Genomic DNA, 18,157 nt, shown 5'->3' with positions numbered 1-18,157 from the left:
GGCTGCCCTACTTTATTGCTTGAAATTGTTGGGACAGTATATACCCTGCAAATAATACCTGCACAAACTACTCAGGGCTGTAAAAAAAAAAAAAAAAAAGATCTGAAAACTATGTTTTTCAGATTAAAAAGATAATTTTATTTACATCTAATATTTTCCTAAAATATTCTAGAATTGAACATCAGTCAATAGCTATCAGAGAGTATCAGAGGTAAGAAAACTAAAAATGAAGAAGTTCCTTATATGAGATTACTACTCTTTGCTAAATCACTCACATCCATGGAGAATTATAATAGGAAAATAATACATTCCATAAATATGTATTAGCATGGTATGAAGTTGGACACATGTGAATTCCTAGTGTGAACATTTACAGGAAGAAAATGATTTATTATAGGGTATATCATCAATCACTGTCCAATGTCCAAGTTGTCCAACATAAATAATCTTTAAAAAAAGAATTGACATGTTACACGTGTCCTATACAACAAAATATACAAAAGATATAAAAGTTGGGGAAAAACCTTTAATAAAGCATTTTGATATTGTTTACATTAAAATAAGAACATACTTATTATAAAATGTGAGTTTTAAAACAACCATGCAACATAAGAGAAATACAAAAACATTACCCACCACAAATATGTATAGAAATAAATATTTCCAACAACACCCCTTTCATGACACATAAGAAAATGACATACATTAAATGTGTTTGCCAGACATTGTACACTCAGGTTAAAGCTGCATTGAGCATTTTTTTCACCACTAGGGGGCAGAAAGAAACACAGCTCTTTGCAGTTCATTGTATGAAGTTCGATTGGCTAACACAAAGACCCGGTCTCAGACATACATAGAGAGTGGCACAGAGATATTCATGTATGCGTCTTTGTGAAATACATTGCACAGTCACATGATTCCGTGATAACTTAAAAAATATTGCTTAATACAAGTTTAAGTTAGAAAGTGATATAAAATGTACAATATGCTGAAGGAGTTGCCAACATGAGAAGTCTCTAGTGCTGTGGTACGACGCTGGGCCTCACACAGGTACAGCCCACCGAGATCACCTCCGTCCCCAGTCTGAAGTCGTATTGGTTCATCCTCATCCTCCCTGCTTTCTTACTGTACCTTTTCCTTGGGACTCTGGAGTGGGATGGGGGAATTAGAGAGGGCTGAATATACAGTACCAGTCGAAGACGCTCTTGCAAATGCAAAATCTGTTAAAGCTGTAGTGCGTAGTTTCTGCCGCCCTCACGAGGAATTCTAAGTAATGACAATGAAAATTTACAAAGTGCATGACCGCTAGTAGCCCAGGAGGACACGGAGGATGAAAAAAACATGATGGACTCTTCAGAATAGGTAATTATCTTCACTGCGCGGGAAAATTGCTGGATGATACAATCTTCTGAACCGCCAGACGACACAATCTTCTGAACATAGCCATACTGAGAAATCCAGAGAGAGTGGTGTGGAGCTGATGGTCTTAATTAGCTTTGTAGCAACTCATTTGGCAACGGCTTAAATGTAACGATGTTCGTTAATATCAAAAAGTTACGCACCAAAGCTTTAAAATGCCAAACCCTATGTATTCAGTGATAGGAAGGAAGAAAACTGCCAGCACTTGTCTTTGAAATAAATATTTTTTTTAGTTTCAATTTTCAGTTTGAAGTATGAGGCAGTGCAGAGGCTAACCTCAGTGTTTGGCATTGGATGATAAACACCAGATTACTTTTGGTTTTCAAATTCCTACCACTTCAAAACACAATGAAATGGACGTTTTACAACTGATTTATCATTTATTTGCATCTCATTATGTACACTTACTCATTAATATATGCCAGAAAAATAATAGTTTACATATTTTCTCTGTTCTACACTGTATGTGTATATAAAATCCCATTTGGAGTGCCTTGGCAGCTGAGCGGTTACAGCGTATGCAATATAACCGAAAGTACAAATCCCCCATTTCTAAACTGGAAAAATGCCAAAAATAAAAAATCCCACTTACCTCCAGGAAAACAGTGTACAAATACCTACTTTTGTACGTGTAATACACACCCAGAATAAAAACAGATTTCTTTTTTTTTTTTTGTGCCTAACTTCAATTTAGAATAGCTTCTGCCCAGCAGCTTGTTTCAACAGGAAATGCATCAGATTAAGAGAGAAAATGCTCTCCAAATTACATTTCACTTTAATTGCCCACACGTGAACTTACTGCGCTTACAAGAACGATTGTAGCATGTATAACTTGCACTAGAAACAAAAGGCCAAAACTGCATCATTAGGTGCTTTTACAAAGACTGCCGTGTTTTACCTGTGGAGGACCAGGACCTGGTAGTAGATAGGTTTGGCCTCCAGGCCTGCATCCTCTCCCCCCCCCTGCAGGCTCAGACAGCCAGAGGTCAGACACTTAGCATGAGAGATCCGCCGAGGCAACCGAGATTCCTCACAGGAGTCTCTAGAGACAGACCAAAGACACATTTATAATTAGGATTCCAGGCTTTAAAAGTTCTAAAACTGATAACTTAATCACCAAACACGTCAAAATTGTGGTTTTTGGGCACCAACTGGTATAAAGCGATGAAGGAAAACATTAAAGGGCCCTCAGACTTAGAACTCTTAGAGCCTCGGCTCAGGATTTTTTAACCCTCTGAGAACAAAAACGAGGTTTGACAAAACTCAAAAAGCGATATTACCAAATTTCATTGCAGACATTTCTCTATTTTTTATCATATATTACAGTACTTTGTGAACCTAAAGACTTTGGTAAACTCATTTCAAGCACCGAAACAATTTGTACAACACGTCATAAGTTCAAGTTTGTTTTCAAAAGAGATTTAAGGAATTTCAAAAAGCGAACATCAACGTTTCAGCTTTAGCGCCAAATGATCTCTTTACACATTGCTCTAGAATTTTTTTTGGCATCACTACAGGGAAAGCTGAGTTTGTTCTGAACATGTTGATATGAAACACATGGGGATATGCAAATACCCTCAAAAGGTCAATTTAAGAAGATATGTCAAAATGCCCTCAGACCTCAGAGGGTTAATAAGTTGGTGTTAGAGGTGTGTATACTGGTAGTAGTGGACAAAAAAGCGCCTAAAACGTCCCAAAAAGCGACAAAACTTGGGAAAAAGTGGCAAAGCGTTGAAAAAAAAAAAGAAAACATAAAACAAAAGGCATTGATAAAAGAGACAAAGAAGCATTTAAAAAAGTGACAAAAGCAGGTGAAAAAAAATCATTAATTTGGGACAACAGGACAACACAAGGGTTAAAAAGCAGCTAAAACCCCCATTGTTCGGACAGGCATTCAGGTAGCATGTGTGTTAAACTTGTGTCGTATATCTGTTCTCTTTGTATATTTGTATCTGGCGTTTTAAAGAGCCCCTATTATACTCCTTTTCAGCATCATATATGTACTCTTGGGGTCTACTATAACAGGTTTACATGCTTTGATGTTAAAAAAAATCACATTATGTTTCTCATACTGCCCATTGCTGCAGCGCCTCTGTCTGAAACGCTCTGTCCGAGCTCTTGGTCCCGCCTTCCTGAAAAGCCCAGTCTGCTCTGATTGGTCAGCTGGCCCACTCTTTTGCGATTGGTCAACCAAATTCAAACAATTTACCTGACTGTATTAGATTTGAGTTCTTTGACTGCGAAGGCCTTTGTAACTGATGTCTGTGGAAGGTGCTATGTTATGAGAGGCCGTATAGGCGATAATTCATACTTGGTCTCACATACAACACCATAACCTCACATATACACCATTACACTCTTGCACATAAACTGGCATACTCTTTTACATGCATAGTCATTATCTAACACACATTATTGTCTGGGCCATAACTCATAATCAAACACACACACAGCTGTACTTTCTTATAAACACTATCATTCTCACTTACAGACACTGAGACCAAGTATGAATTATCGCCTATACGGCCTCTCATACTATATGAATACACTTTGCTCGATGCCTGACCTGTACGTCCACGGTGACAGAGACATGTTGGCGATGGTCGAGGCCGACGTGCTGGCAATCTGAGGCTGCATCGACGGATCCAGGACCAGCCTCACCGTCTGGCCCTTCAGTCTGCTTCCGTGACCCAACTTCAGGGACACCGCATTGCCTTTCCTGGTGGCATGCAACAGCGTGACCAGACCCAGCACCAACAAAGCTCTCAAACCCTGAACAGGAGAACACCAGGAAGGGCTGTTATTGCCTATAAGACATTAACTACTGTACTAACAGCAGCTGGAGAGGCTGGATTCCCATTCAATTGATCAATATGTGAATTAGGGATGTCCCGATCGGATCGGAAAGTATCGGATTGGAGCCAATATGGGCATTTTTTAACTGATCCGTAATCCTCACTCTGATCATTTACATCAGTCGATTCTACACCATTCTAAGTAGAAGTTGGTTTTACAAAAAATGCTACAGTATCCTAGAGCGCCATGTGGAGCGGTGCTAACGTTAGATAAAACAAAGCGGTGGAGCGAGCTAGAGAAAGAACAGAGGAAGGGAACGGTGCTACTAACGTTGCATAAAACAAAGCGAGTTCTCTGAACATGGAGCGCCCGGTCGGTCATATCATATAACTCGTTGTACTCCGACTCCATTTTTTCTTGTTAAAACTAAATCCTTCATCAAAATAACTAAATAAATAGAAGAAAACAATCTCTTGAAATAACTAAGAAGACATAGTGGCGTCTGAAGTCAAACCAATGAAATCTGAAGTAGATTACGCCCTAGGCAATTCATTCGTTATCTCAACAGGTTGTAATCTTTACACATTTATAGCGATGTCTACCCGATTCACGATGCATCGTTACATCCCTGTCATCGATTTTAGAACACTCACACACTTCGGAAGGACAAACACGTTTCAGCGATCTTTCATTTGCTTCACAATGTTAACCCTTGTGTGGTGTTCATATTTTTGTTACACAAGCCAATGTTCCCGGGTCTGGTGGAGCCACCACATTATTAGGCTTTCTAAATCAATTACAGCCATAACAATTCATGTACAAATACTTAACAGATGTTTACTTTAGCTCAATTACCAATGATATATACATCATTTATGGTTACATATTTTCCCTTTACCCCTGTGAGATCACATTTATGATCATATGATCGTTTTCATTTTTTGGGAGAAAACAAGGAAATTCAATTATAAAAAAATTCAATAAATAGAAATCATTATTGGTGCTTATTTCTTAGAACTCAATCAGAACAGGTGAAAGTGCTTGAAATGTAACACTTTTGTAACTTTGTGTGGGAATAGCAGGTGCAGAAAGAGTACATAGTTTCATAGCACCTACAATTAAATACACTTGGGTCCAGTAGACCCGAACACCTCATATGTAATAGTTATGTGTACCGTGTGCAGTCATTGAAAATAAGTTATTTTTTATGTTCTTCACAGAAAATGAGCCTTCCCTTAAATTTCCCTTAATACTTTTCTTTTTTTCATTCAGAACAAAAGACAAAATAAGAGCTTACTCGCAAAAGACACTGTGCAAAAAGAATTTCTCTTGGTTGCATTATTTTTGTGATTGATTCAAAATTCAATTAATTGCACAGCCCTAACATACATTAACACAGTCACTTCTCATATCATCTGCTTAACATCCTTTTCAGTACATGTCCCATTATGTCATATAAAGCTTAAAGTGAGTAATGTCATGGTCGTGGAAGAGATTAAAGAACTCACCAGCAGCATGGTTGTCGCCTACAGAGAACAGCTCTGCCAGTGAAGTGCTCCTCTGCTGTCTGTTGTGTTATCTCCACATTCTCCCTGTGTTTATATGCAGGCAAGCTTTTGTTGTGTGTTGGCAAGATCAGCGCAGTGTTTCCGCTCTGACTGTAACTGATTTTAAAGATGCACACACGTTGATATGTTGATAAGATAATGCTTTGTCTCTTTGTGGTCAACATTTTTTTTGGCCCATTTACATCACCATCACTTTTTTACCTATGTATGCAGTTTGTTCTAGTAACAGTATATGCCAACTGGCTGTCTCTATGTTAGTCCTATGTCACCTGCCTAGGGACTGCAGATGAAAAGTAGTTATTTTTGCAAATTCTGGCATATTTACAACAATGTTCATAAATATGCATGGTCCCTATCAAATAAACCAATACAATTAAATAAAATGAAATAAACATACATTTCAATCAGTGTCCAAAATTAGTACCATTTACTAGCCAAATGCTGGTAAAAAAAAATAAAAAATGCAAGTGGCTGGTAGATTTGCTTCACTCACCAGCCCAAAAACAATGGTAATCTAGTGAGTGGCCGGTGAAATTTGGACATTCACTAGCCGTTTATGCTGGTGGACAAAAAATTTCATTTTGGACCCTGATTTCAATATATAATATATAGAAAAAGAACACACACCAAGGGTTGTGGTGAGGTGCTGATCACTGGAGGTAGACTTGGAAATAAGAAAAAAAAGTGGGTAACACTTAGGTATCTACATAAGAGTGACATGACACTGTCATAAACATTATAAACAAGTCATAAACGTTTATTCGTTTTTGTCATGACAAGTTAGGGTTAGTGTTAGGGTTCATGGGTCATGACTGTGTCATGACAGTTTCATGTCACTCTTATGTAGATACCTTAGTAAAGTGTTACCAAAAAGTGTTGCTCACTCCATACGCTCCATATGCATATCTCAGAATAAATAGAGATATGTATATGGAGCCAGAGTGTGCGACGCTTGCTTTTCCATTTTTCAAACATAGATTTCAAACATGCAAAGAGAAGGCCGTTATTTATTTTTTACAGTAAATGATAACAGCTTATGCTTCTCGTCTTCTACTTTTTAGCATTATTGACCCCAGTTTGAACTGTCACGATGAAGTCTCCGTGCATGCAGAAAGCAATAAACCGCCGTGTGTGAAATGTCAAAGTGTGATGAGCCAGGTGACACCTTCGTAGGGCTGACCTGTTGCATCCTGTCAAAAAGGTGTGAAAACGTTCCTTCACCTGTGGACCTTTTTGATGTGGCTGTGAGAAGAAGCAAAAAAAAAAGAAAAAAAGAAAGCTACTTCTTACATTTAGAGCAAAAAAACAGAAATATTTGTTTTTCAGCCAAAAGACCGAAAGAAGAAAGAAGAAAAAAGCACTGATGTGAAGATCTGCAAAAACAAGCAGGAGCATTTTCTTTCAGGAACCAAACCAGAGGGGGTTTTGTCAAGCCAAACCAAAGTAGAACAAACAATCAAATGGTCATTTATCCATTACATGGTACCTGCTCAACTCTACTCTACTCGGCTCGACTTGGCTGCGGTGCCCCGTCCTCCATTTTCCATTGCAGATTTAGTACCGCCTCACGCCTGAGGCGAGTGTGCCTGGAAACTGCCATGACCTAACGCCACACACACACACACAGAACGTCGAAGGTGTGCTGTTTTTGATTCTCGGCATGTGGCTGTTGCCACAGCCAGAAGACACATTTTGTTTCAAAAGAAGCTGGAGGCAGCAAAAACTGGCTAAACTATTTAAAAATGGCGTGTTTGTTCAGGACACCCCCGTCTGTCGCTACCAATGATGACGCAGTGATTAGTGACGATTCTCCCCGACCAATCAGTAGTCTGCAGGTTTTCACGTCACCTTTTGATATCGCCTCAACTCGCTTGGAACCTCAACGGAGGTGGTACTAAAAAAACTACCTGGCAGGTACCAGGGACTTTTTTTAATTAAAGAGGCGAGTAGAGTCGAGTCGAGCAGGTACCATGTAATAGACATAGACATTGCAATTATAGATCACTGGGGTTGCCAACCAACACCAGGCAAAAACAGAAAACATATCCCACTGGAAACAAGTTGTCATTTATTTACTATTTTAATCATATATAACCTAAGCTTTTGGTAAATTAATTTCAAGCACCTAAACAATTCAAACACACGACAAAAAGTTAAAGGTGCACTATGAGTTCCTGCATGGTCACTTCTGTTGACGTTCAAAGTAAATACCAAACAAAACAGAGCAAGCTCGCCCCTTCCCCCATGTTTCCGTAACTGTCATGACTAACTGACTAACTGTCACTAACCCCCACCCCCTCCCCCAACCATCTTGTCAGTGATTGGCTGGAACGTGGTTTACACAATGCTCTAGGACAGAGTTGCGGAGAGAGAAAGCTGAGTTTGTTCTGAACATTTTGATATGAAACACATGGGGATCAGTTAAGAAGATATGTGAAAATGCCTCAGGAAAGACCTCAGAGGGTTCAAATTAAATCCTTAATATATGTCCCCTAGGTCCAGGGTGGGCGGCGACGGGAGGAGGGGGGGAGGGGCAGGGGGGGTATGTTTTTTATGTGTTTTGTTTCATTGTTTTCTCATGTAGTTGATCGCTAGTTTTATATGCATGTACATTTGTGAACATACTTTACAAGCGATCCATCAATGTGTAATCAAACCTTATATAAGTTATGTAGAAATAGAAGGAAAAAAAATGATCACACTTTTTTTTTTGTGATGTCTTTTCAAAACATGTGGCTCAGATGTCAGTTTGAAAGAGGCCTGCAGGTGGGACCTCTGACCTATTATAGGTAGGCTGTCCCTTTAAGAAATCAACAGAGACTCATCATTGTGAAAAGCCTGAACCTTGATTTATTTATCCGAGTCATTTAGTCACTAGTAGCTACTCCTACACACTGCCAACCCGGTTTAAACAATGTAGGTCAAGGGACTGCTGATGACAGTTCTGGGAATGAATCAGCATAAAGTACCGATAACATCGGAGGAATGGTTTCAGAGCGAGACGCTCAAACACCTTGAGACCATTGAGCCCTACTGAAAATTGTACTGAAATATGTTTCTGCCTAAAAAGCAAGTTTTTCCTCGCCACTGTTGCACTAAATGCTTGCTCTCGGGGGAATTGTTGGGTCTTTGTAAATTATAGAGTGTGGTCTAGACTTGCTCTATCTGTAAAGTGTCCTGAGATGACTCTTGTTGTGATTTGACACTTTAAATAAAATTGAATTGAATTGAATTGAATTGAATTGAAATTAATTGAATTGAATTGAATTGAATTGAATTGAATGATTGCTCTGATGAGCAGGTGGCACCCTGTATGGCAGTCGACCAGTGTATGAATGTGTGTGAATGTGTGTGTTAATGCTGCCTATAGGACTATGTCAGAGTTGTTAAGACTAGAAAAGCGCTGTATAAATGCAGTCCATTTACATCCTCACCCTACAACAGCACCTTATGGGAACGATGCACTGACACTTTATAACTCCTCAGACTGCACTGACTTATAATAATAAATAATAAGTTAAGAGTATTGTTACTCTAATTTTTACTTTTCGAACTCATGTATCTCTTTAATTTGGTTATAATGGTATGCCTATGTGAATATGTGGGGGAGGCGGGAAGGTGGGGGTTGTGTCTATGTGTGTTTTAATGGTATTGACTGTCCTGTTATGAATGCTGTCTGTTTTTTTGTAATGAGCACACTGCACCAAATTCCTAGCAACTTACTTGCATAGCGATAGAGTATTGCATCTTGAATCTTGAATGTGATTTGATCTTCCTGATGTCTCACAGCAGACAGGACATGCATTTGAGATGGAACAAATAACTTTTTTTTTGGATAAAAGTGTATGGACTTTTCTGAGGAAAGAATTGAAATAGTTTCATATTTGTGTTGGTTACAGTGATCATTTTTTGTTCCTTTATTCGGCTCCCCATTAGCTGCTAACAATATAGCAGCTACTCTTCCTGGGGTCCACGTATTTATAAAAATACCAAACATACAAATTATATACAATTAAAACAATAGATTTAGTGCAAGTAAAAGAATATCACTCTGTATATATACATGTGTTGTTCATTAGTGTCAAATAAAATAACATCACACTCAGACAATTACAGTCCGTCATAGTTAGATTACAATAATTTTTCGTTATTGTGGAAGTGTTTTCTAAGTAGTCTTTTAAAACTGCCCTTACTGTGAGCCTCCACTATGATAGTTGGCAAGCTATTCCACAATGTGATGGCTCTGAACATTACTGACCTGCACACTGCATCAGTCCATTTTTTTGTTTGTTGCTTGACTAGATCACCCCTAGCAGCCTGTCGTGTCTCATAACTGTGTGTATAATTGTATAGCTGTTTGCCCTGATTGCCAAGACTATACATATAACAATGTATGCATTCATGTGGCATCCCTGCAGCATAGATATGCTGATAGCCCGGGTTGTCCTGAAAAAAATGTCTATAACTTCATTGTGCATAACAGGGTTGAGGTTATACAAGCAGTTATTACACAAGGAGACTAGGCAAACTGAAGATTGGAAAAAAATGGCTTGGACAAGAGATCTTTAAAGTGACTATATGTATTTAATGTTTCTGAAGCTCTGCCATTTTTCATACAATGGTCTTAAATGACCTGTAACAGCAAACGAGACTAACAGTGGAAAGAACGCTATTTTCATATAGTTTTTATTAATGCCTCTGCCCGGGTCCGATTTTTCCCGCAGATTTCTTTGTTACACCGGAAAGGCTGTGTTAGCATATCCAGCCAGCGTAGCCAGGTAAAAGGAAGCATGAGATATCTTTATATAGGCCTAATTGTATTTGAATGTTATTTTAGAAGTTATCTGCTGTAGTTATGGCTGATTCTGGGGCACGGCCATCACAGAACAACTCAAAGCTAAAAGGGAAAGGGAAAGACGACAGGCGATAACGTGGGTCACACTCGGTCAGGCTTTCAACAGATAGAGACAATTACAGGATTGGAAATGATTCAATCCCCCACCTGAATTGGCCCTCTATATGTAATATGTCTATTTCATTAATAAAATAACTTTACAATGAGCGATGTGGTTGGATGTCAGTAAGCGATGTCACGCATTTTTTAGGCTACAACATTTTTTGTCACATACAGCAAACTCTCCTCACTATCCGCTAGCTGGCTGTCCCCTTAACACACTGTAAAAAAAAAAAAAACGCGCTCTCTGTAGACAGCCCAGGCTCCACAAACGGCAACCAAAACAAACTGCGCCAACCTGCACCACCAAACATAACAAACAGTGTTCCAGCGTTCCAGCCAATAACCGACAAAAGGAGTGCACGGAAGCACGGAAGGGAGGGGACGGGATGAGGATGAGGGAGGGGCGAGCTAGCCTCCGTTTTGTTTGAAAATACTTTGAACGTCAACAAGAAGTGCCGTCACCCAACATCGCTTAGAGCACCTTTAAATTACGTAAGACCTCCCGGTAACGCTAACTCTGTAATACTGTGGGAAATACAGCACCATAAAGATAAGACCTTTAGGACAGGTGTGGTAAAAACACTACCACTTTTGTCCAAAGCGGACGCTAGAATCAACACAAACTGAAAGTTATAAATAACCACATTAACAGGGAGTCCTCAGAGTTACTGCAGGGGGGCCGCCAAATTATTGTTAATTTTTTTTAAGTTTTTCCAAAATTAAAATGTCTTAACGCGAATCCAACATATTATTAGCAAACATAACTCAGCCTATTTGTGAAAAATACATTGATGATAGTCTTACTGGCCTATAGATAAGGTAGTCACTAAGAGCCATACACAGTTACAGTAACCCTAAAGATTCACTGAGCCACATGTTTAACATTAAAACATGATTTAAAAAATCATGCCAACAATTAGCCTTTCGCCAAGCCCCGCCCCCCTTAGTTACTGTTGCTACGTCCGACAAACAAATGGTCAAACACGACCAGCGCGACAGATTGCCATGACGGGAGGAGGTATACCCGTGCGTGTCAGTGACCTTTTTTGGAGCAATACCTCCGCGATATCCTCCAGATCGAGGCAAAAGGGGTTACAGTATGCAGTGGAGGGATGTATTCAAATGTTCGACTTTGTTGTAAACTGACGAAAAATAAAGTTGGGGAGCTCAAAGACCCAACACAACAACAGCTAATGTAGCTAGCATTAGCTAACATGTTAACTAATGTTGGCTAAAGCTAAAGGGCTCGTTAAACTTAGCTTAGAGAGTAGGTTAACTTTGGTCCAATTTTGTGTTCTTGCCTCTAGTTAGTAGATCTAGACAACACGGTAACTAGTTAGCTGTTAGCCTTACCTTTGAGCAGACGTATTTATGCTTCGTAATGTTCAACACATTTGTCCACACGGTTTTATCCATTGTAGGCACCGCTCACGTTGGCCCTCATTTATGAAACGTTTTCTCTTGAACGTGGAACGATTTATTTGTACCATTGACCGAGTTATTTCGGCTTGTTTTTCCAGCCCCTCTGCTGTCAGGAGACCGGGTCCAGCGCGAGGACACGGAGACGGTCTCCCGCAGCTGTTGCCTCGTTCTGACTCATGAAAAAAACGAGTAAAATAAAAGACACTGCATAAACTCAGCTACTGTGTGTTTATTTAAATATAAGTACACCTACATGTAGGCCTAAGAGATTGCAATATAAGCCTGTATATTACTATTAGGAATATAGAATACATGTGTCAAGAATGTAGGCTATAAACTTCAGCTGGAGTCCGATTTACTACGGCAACACTGTTGACCGCATGATCTCTTTTCATTCCGCATTCTTTCTACAGCCTTTAATACCAGTTTTCAGGCTGCCAAATAGTAAACACGTTAGTGCAAATGAATCCTCCAGACAATCTCTCGGGGTATCTAGTGTCCGATTTACAAACGCCGTGGGCGCACCGCTTCACCATCTTGCTTGTTTGTCGGACCTGCTCACATAGTAACGGTTGCTATGATGTGTGATTGGACAATGGCCGTTTTGGGGGAGGGGCCGGCGAGAGGTCAATTATGTTCTTATGTCCTTTATGTCCTTATGCTTTTTTTCCCCCAGCGTATTTCCTTGGAGAACGTTGGCACCAAGACCCTGGTTGCAGCTGTCGCCGTGGTCCTGCTGCACTCCCTGCTGAGCTCAGCGATGCCCTGCAATGTCATGCTGCGTCCTGCTGAACCCTGCAGCTTCCCGCTACATCCAGTCACTGTTCCATTATTAATGTGACTACTATCGCCACTGTTCATCACACCCCCAACCGCGCTCGCGAACCGCCTACCAAGAGCCTGGGTCTGTCCGAGGTTTCTTCCCAAGAGGGAGTTTTTCCTCGCCACTGTCGCACTGCTTGCTCTTGAGGGAATTACTGGAATTGTTGGAATTGTTGGGGCTTTGTAAATTATAGAGTGTGGTCTAGACCTACTCTATCTGTAAAGTGTCTCGAGATAACTTATGTTATGATTTGATACTATAAATAAAATTGAATTGAATTGAATTGAATTGAATTAATAGCTTAGTATTCTATGTACTTAAAGGGTATGTAAAAAGGCTTAATGCTGCGTTGCAGACACAATTTTTAGCCCGTAAGTTACGACTTCAAGTCACGACTTGGTAGCGTTCCAGGCAAAGTCACAACAAACCCTTCTAGCTAGCGTTAGCGTTAGCATTAGCGTTAGCATTAGCGTTAGCATTAGCGTTAGCATTAGCGTTAGCATTAGCGTTAGCTAGCGGCTACCTACCATTGACGTTAGCTAGCGCTAGTTGATACTGGCAATTTCTAGTCGGCGACATATTTTGGGCTTCATTTAATAAACATAACCTGTAGTAGTACACAATGGTATGTGTATTGTTTTGATTACAATGTGCGGAATTACTTTACGTTGCCTATTTATATATATTTATTTCTCACTGTTAATCACCAGCATCTGTACAGCATCAACAGGGGTCGCCATTGTTGTTTATGTGTGTGTGAGACGTCAAAAACTGTAACTGGGAGTACAGCGATCTGGTACCAGTTCACGGGTTGTAAGTTACGGGTTTGAGTGGCGTTCCAGGGCACTTTCACAGGTAGAAGGTTGTGAAAACACGGGTTACGGGTTGCCTGGAACGCAGCATTAGCCCGCCCTACACGTTATTTTAGGCCCAGTTTAATATCCCTTGTGTTGTCCTTCGGGTCACTGGGACCCGAAGGACAACACAAGGATTATGTACTTCCGTTTACTTTGTTGAGAATTGCTCTCTAAACAAGGGTTAATACAGCACCTTAGTTCTTGTTTGTACAGCATTTTGGTCAACTTAAACTGTGTTTAAATGTGTTCTAGAAATAAACTTTACTTACTTACTTTACAAGAAACAAGATTTAGAGAGCAATTCTCAACAAAGTAAACGGAAGTACATAATCCTTGTGTTGTCCTTCGGGTCACTGGGACCCGAAGGACAACACAAGGGATATGCAACTGAATACGCAGTAACCCTGCTCCATCTCTCTCAGTTAAGGGCTCCTTGGCTTAAAAAACGTTGAAGACCGCCTGGCATACACTACAGAGCGTTAACTTATGAAGACACATGAATGAGTGGAAAAACAAAAGGTAACATTTAAAAATATATTCCAGTGGCACAATTTGGAGGTAGGCCGTTTATTTACTTATTTTTGCGGTTTGATCCCGTAGCACTATATTCTCCCTTCATGTTTATGCTTCTGTGTAATGGACAGTTTGTCCAATATTTTTGGGCATGATGTTTCAGGCCTATAATAAAAGTTTACCTCTTAGTAGCGTGTGACGTGTGTGTGTTTGCGTGTGTAGCAGAGACAGCGCGCATCAGAGAGCACGCGTCAGAGAGAGAGAGAGCGCATCAAAGAGCGCGCGTCAGAGAGAGAGAGCGCATCAAAGAGCGCGCGTCAGAGAGAGAGAGAGCGCATCAAAGAGCGTGCGTCAGAGAGAGAGAGCGCATCAAATAGCGCGCGTCAGAGAGAGAGAGCGCATCAAAGAGCGTGCGCGTCAGAGAGAGCTTAAAAGTGATTGATGTTGGTCTCGGGTCGGGTTCGGGCTGAAAAAATTGCAGGCGTTGTCGGGCTGGGGTCGGGTAGGGCTTGAACACCACGGGCCAGGGCCGGGTTAGGGCTGGAGTTTTTGGCCCGTACAGGGCTCTATCACGGACTAGCGCTGAAAGCTACTCGACTATGCGTGGTCAAAGCCCCGGCTGTGAACGGTTTCATTTCCTGTAAGTTCTTCACAATAAAAGTCCTCCGTTATTTTGGTATTTGAATGTTTTTATTATGAAGCAGCAAAATCCGGAAATGTTGGGGATTCATTAGCAGTAACGTAACACAACTCCTATAAGCATTGTGCATTGTTACTTAGCAACAGCATTCTTTGACAAAAACTGTCCAATCCGTTACAAGGAATGTTTTACAATCCACCCGCCACTGTGGCTGGTATACAAGGCAAAGTCACCCGCCACTTTGAAAAAATACCCGCCATTGGCTGGTGGCGGGTGCTAATTTCCCACCCTGAAGGAGAACCAGCAAATGAGAAGGGGGAAACTTAACGCTACCAAGCCACGGCCGAGAGACGTGTAGGTAAATTATTCGAAAGGTGCAAGTCAGCCTACGGCGTAGGGTCTGGCGTAGGGTCCGTGTCTCCACGTACCTACGTATGTAGCCACGGCGTCGATTTAACGCAGAAGCATAAATCTTGCTTCACTCCCAGCTAAGTTCTCAGTCAGCTCTACAGTCTTACATAACAGTGAGCCGCCTCATTTCCCAAAGGTGAAGTTTGACTCGATACCAAGTGACACAGTCAAGCTCAAGATCATTTATTTATATGCCCGCTCAAGCATGGTGCAAAATACTTTCATCTAAATGATCAATAATCAATCGGGGGACACAGTGATAATGTTGCATAATGCAAGAAATGCATCAAGTCAGAGAGAGATCACAGCCCAATGCAGAGCCACCGATGTTAGATCCTCGGAGAAGACAAATAAAATGTAAAATGTGATGGAAATATCGGTGGTGCAGTGATTGGTTCAGAGATTCATACATGATAAAGCTTTATTTATGAGTCATTTGGCACAGATGGATGAGAGTGTTTCAAGTTTCATTTTGTTATGTGAGCCAAGTCGCTTTGCCAAAAGGTTAATAGACTATAACCATTTAGCTTAGCCTTATTTGACTGCTACAAAATAACGTAAATAAACTGACAGCGGGACAGAAAAACACTTCCACCGCACCGTGTTCTTCCTTTCTTTCGTTCTCAGATGCATATCTATAAGTGAAACGATGAGTTGGCAACGATTTGCTAACCAACCTTACAATAAAGTTCCCCTTTGAAGGAAATGCATCGGAGGATCAAACGTCAACCACAATTTTTCAGGGCACAACCTCAATGGCAGTTTCTGTGGAAGTAGTAGTACGATACGTTGTGAGCTGCCTCTGATGGACAGTTCTCTCTTCACTAATTTGAATAATGATTTTGTAATTCGGGGTCCCAGGACAAATATTAGTTAGGTATTTACCTGTGGCTCATACAAGTATGACTAAATGCAATGTAAACAGTGCTTCTAGGAACTACTGTCATTTTCTCATTCAGAAGCCAAGTGGAATGTGTGTTTGGATTTTGCGAATCCATTTTCAGTTGGGAGTTTAGAGAGACAATTTCAAAGCAGAAGTTGCATGTACGGAAGACGATTAGGGCCATGCGAAAACATGTATTTGAGTTTAAAGTGAAAAAATACTAATTTTTTAGGCTATGTTTACATTGCTACGTTTTGGCGTTTCAGAGGCGAAAGCCAGGCTGTATTCCTGTTTCAGGCCTTGTGCTAAGCTAAGCTAACCAGCTGCTTTCCGTAGCCTTGCATATGCCAGCTAAACAAATATGAAAGTGCAATCTTTCTTTAAAACTATACCAGCAAGCAAATTGTAAAGAATGTACTGTATGTTTCCTAAAATGCTGAACCCTTGCTTTAAGACAAAGACAAGACAAAATGACCTAAATGCTAGCTAACAGCTAACAGTTAGTATCCTCCTGAAACACCAGGTTTGAAAGAAAAACTAAAAGTAAACTTGGCCTTAGCTGACGCGGTGGATGCAAGGAAGGTGCAGGCTGCAGCCTTTGATACCATATGTGATATGAGTCACCCGTGGGTGTCGAGAGTTCGAGGCCTGTGGCCTGGATGATGGTGGCAGCGGTTGCTTGCTTCACGTCAGGCATGACATGAGCCATTCTGGGTCTTATCTTCTGACTGATCACAGCTGCAGTTAAGTTACGGAGCCAAAGTCAGATACTGTATGGCAGCGACGTGTGGGTGCAATGCTGTGTAACCCCCTGCACCTGAAATATAATCCGACTCGCTATATACCTGATGGAAGTAGAGAGTAAAGAAGGGTGAGGGACGGTGGGAGCTGAACAGTGAGGAGCGGTATGAACTTAGTGGCACCTGCTTCCCACACTAAGCGATAGTTCTTGTAAACACACTCGGCTCTTCTGGGAAATCCCAAAGTTCCCCAGCATCTCGGACCACTTTCCCACCAAAATTAACTCACACAAAAGAAAACAGAGCCAGGGTCGGTCGCCTGCCAAACAAGCATACATTTACCGGCATTAGGCAGTGGGGGAACAAGTATTTAAATTGTTTACTTCAAAGTACTAATTCCACACTGTAAAAAATACTCTGTTATAAGTAAAAGTCCTGCATTGAAAATGTTACTTAAGTAAAAGTATGTAAGTATCAACAGGAAAATGCACTCAAAGTATTAAAAGTAAAAGTACTCAATGCAGAAAAATCCTCACATTTTTTAATGGTCTAATCGTTTGGATGGGTTATTATTCGGTTTGATGTAGATAGAAGGAAAAAAGGTAGATGGAAAAGAAAAACGTGTATATGTATGTGTATATCTATGTGTATATGTGCATAGGAGCATCAAATTGTTTGTAATGTAATTTTGTTAAGTATAAAAAAATAGAAAAAGGGGGTAGGACCAGAAAAGTTTTTTTTTTCCAACTTCTTCCTTCTCCTTGAACATGGGAATTCCTTATTTGAATAATTTTACAATAATTTTGGTAGATTGTGCTAAAATGTACATGTTCTTATTCATCTGCTATTTTATTAATTTTTTACCATGTTCACAATGAAATAAACTGATTTCAGCTGTACTTGTAGGCCGATATATTGTTGGGCAGTTTAATTTATAACAACACATTGGATTTTAAGCACAAACTATGACTATTAATAGTACATTGAGGTTAATGCAATATAACTGGCTCATGAGAACATATATAACTCCAGAAAAACTCCATAAGTTTAACCCTAACATTCTGGACACTTGTATAAAATGTATGACAGAGAAAGGAACTTTGTTTCATTGTATCTGGACTTATAAAC

At 40.3% G+C, this 18,157-nt stretch overlaps 1 protein-coding gene across 1 annotated transcript; it reads right to left on the bottom strand.

Annotated features, from left to right (window-relative positions):
- Window positions 1-310: 310 nt before the first annotated feature.
- Window positions 311-5,832, bottom strand: il17a/f3 (interleukin 17a/f3). Its single transcript, XM_039781120.1, has 4 exons — window positions 5,724-5,832; window positions 3,986-4,191; window positions 2,318-2,461; window positions 311-1,146 (listed from the first exon to the last, which is right to left on the bottom strand). Exons 1-4 carry the CDS (start codon window positions 5,730-5,732, stop codon window positions 1,017-1,019), a joined length of 489 nt encoding a protein of 162 aa, XP_039637054.1. The 5' UTR covers window positions 5,733-5,832; the 3' UTR covers window positions 311-1,016.
- Window positions 5,833-18,157: the final 12,325 nt, after the last annotated feature.

This window comes from Perca fluviatilis, chromosome 18 (assembly GCF_010015445.1).
Source record: "Perca fluviatilis chromosome 18, GENO_Pfluv_1.0, whole genome shotgun sequence".
NCBI classification, from domain to species: Eukaryota; Metazoa; Chordata; class Actinopteri; order Perciformes; family Percidae; genus Perca; species Perca fluviatilis.
The sequence above is the reverse complement of the archived record's forward strand: the minus strand, read 5'-3'. Positions and strand labels throughout refer to the sequence as shown.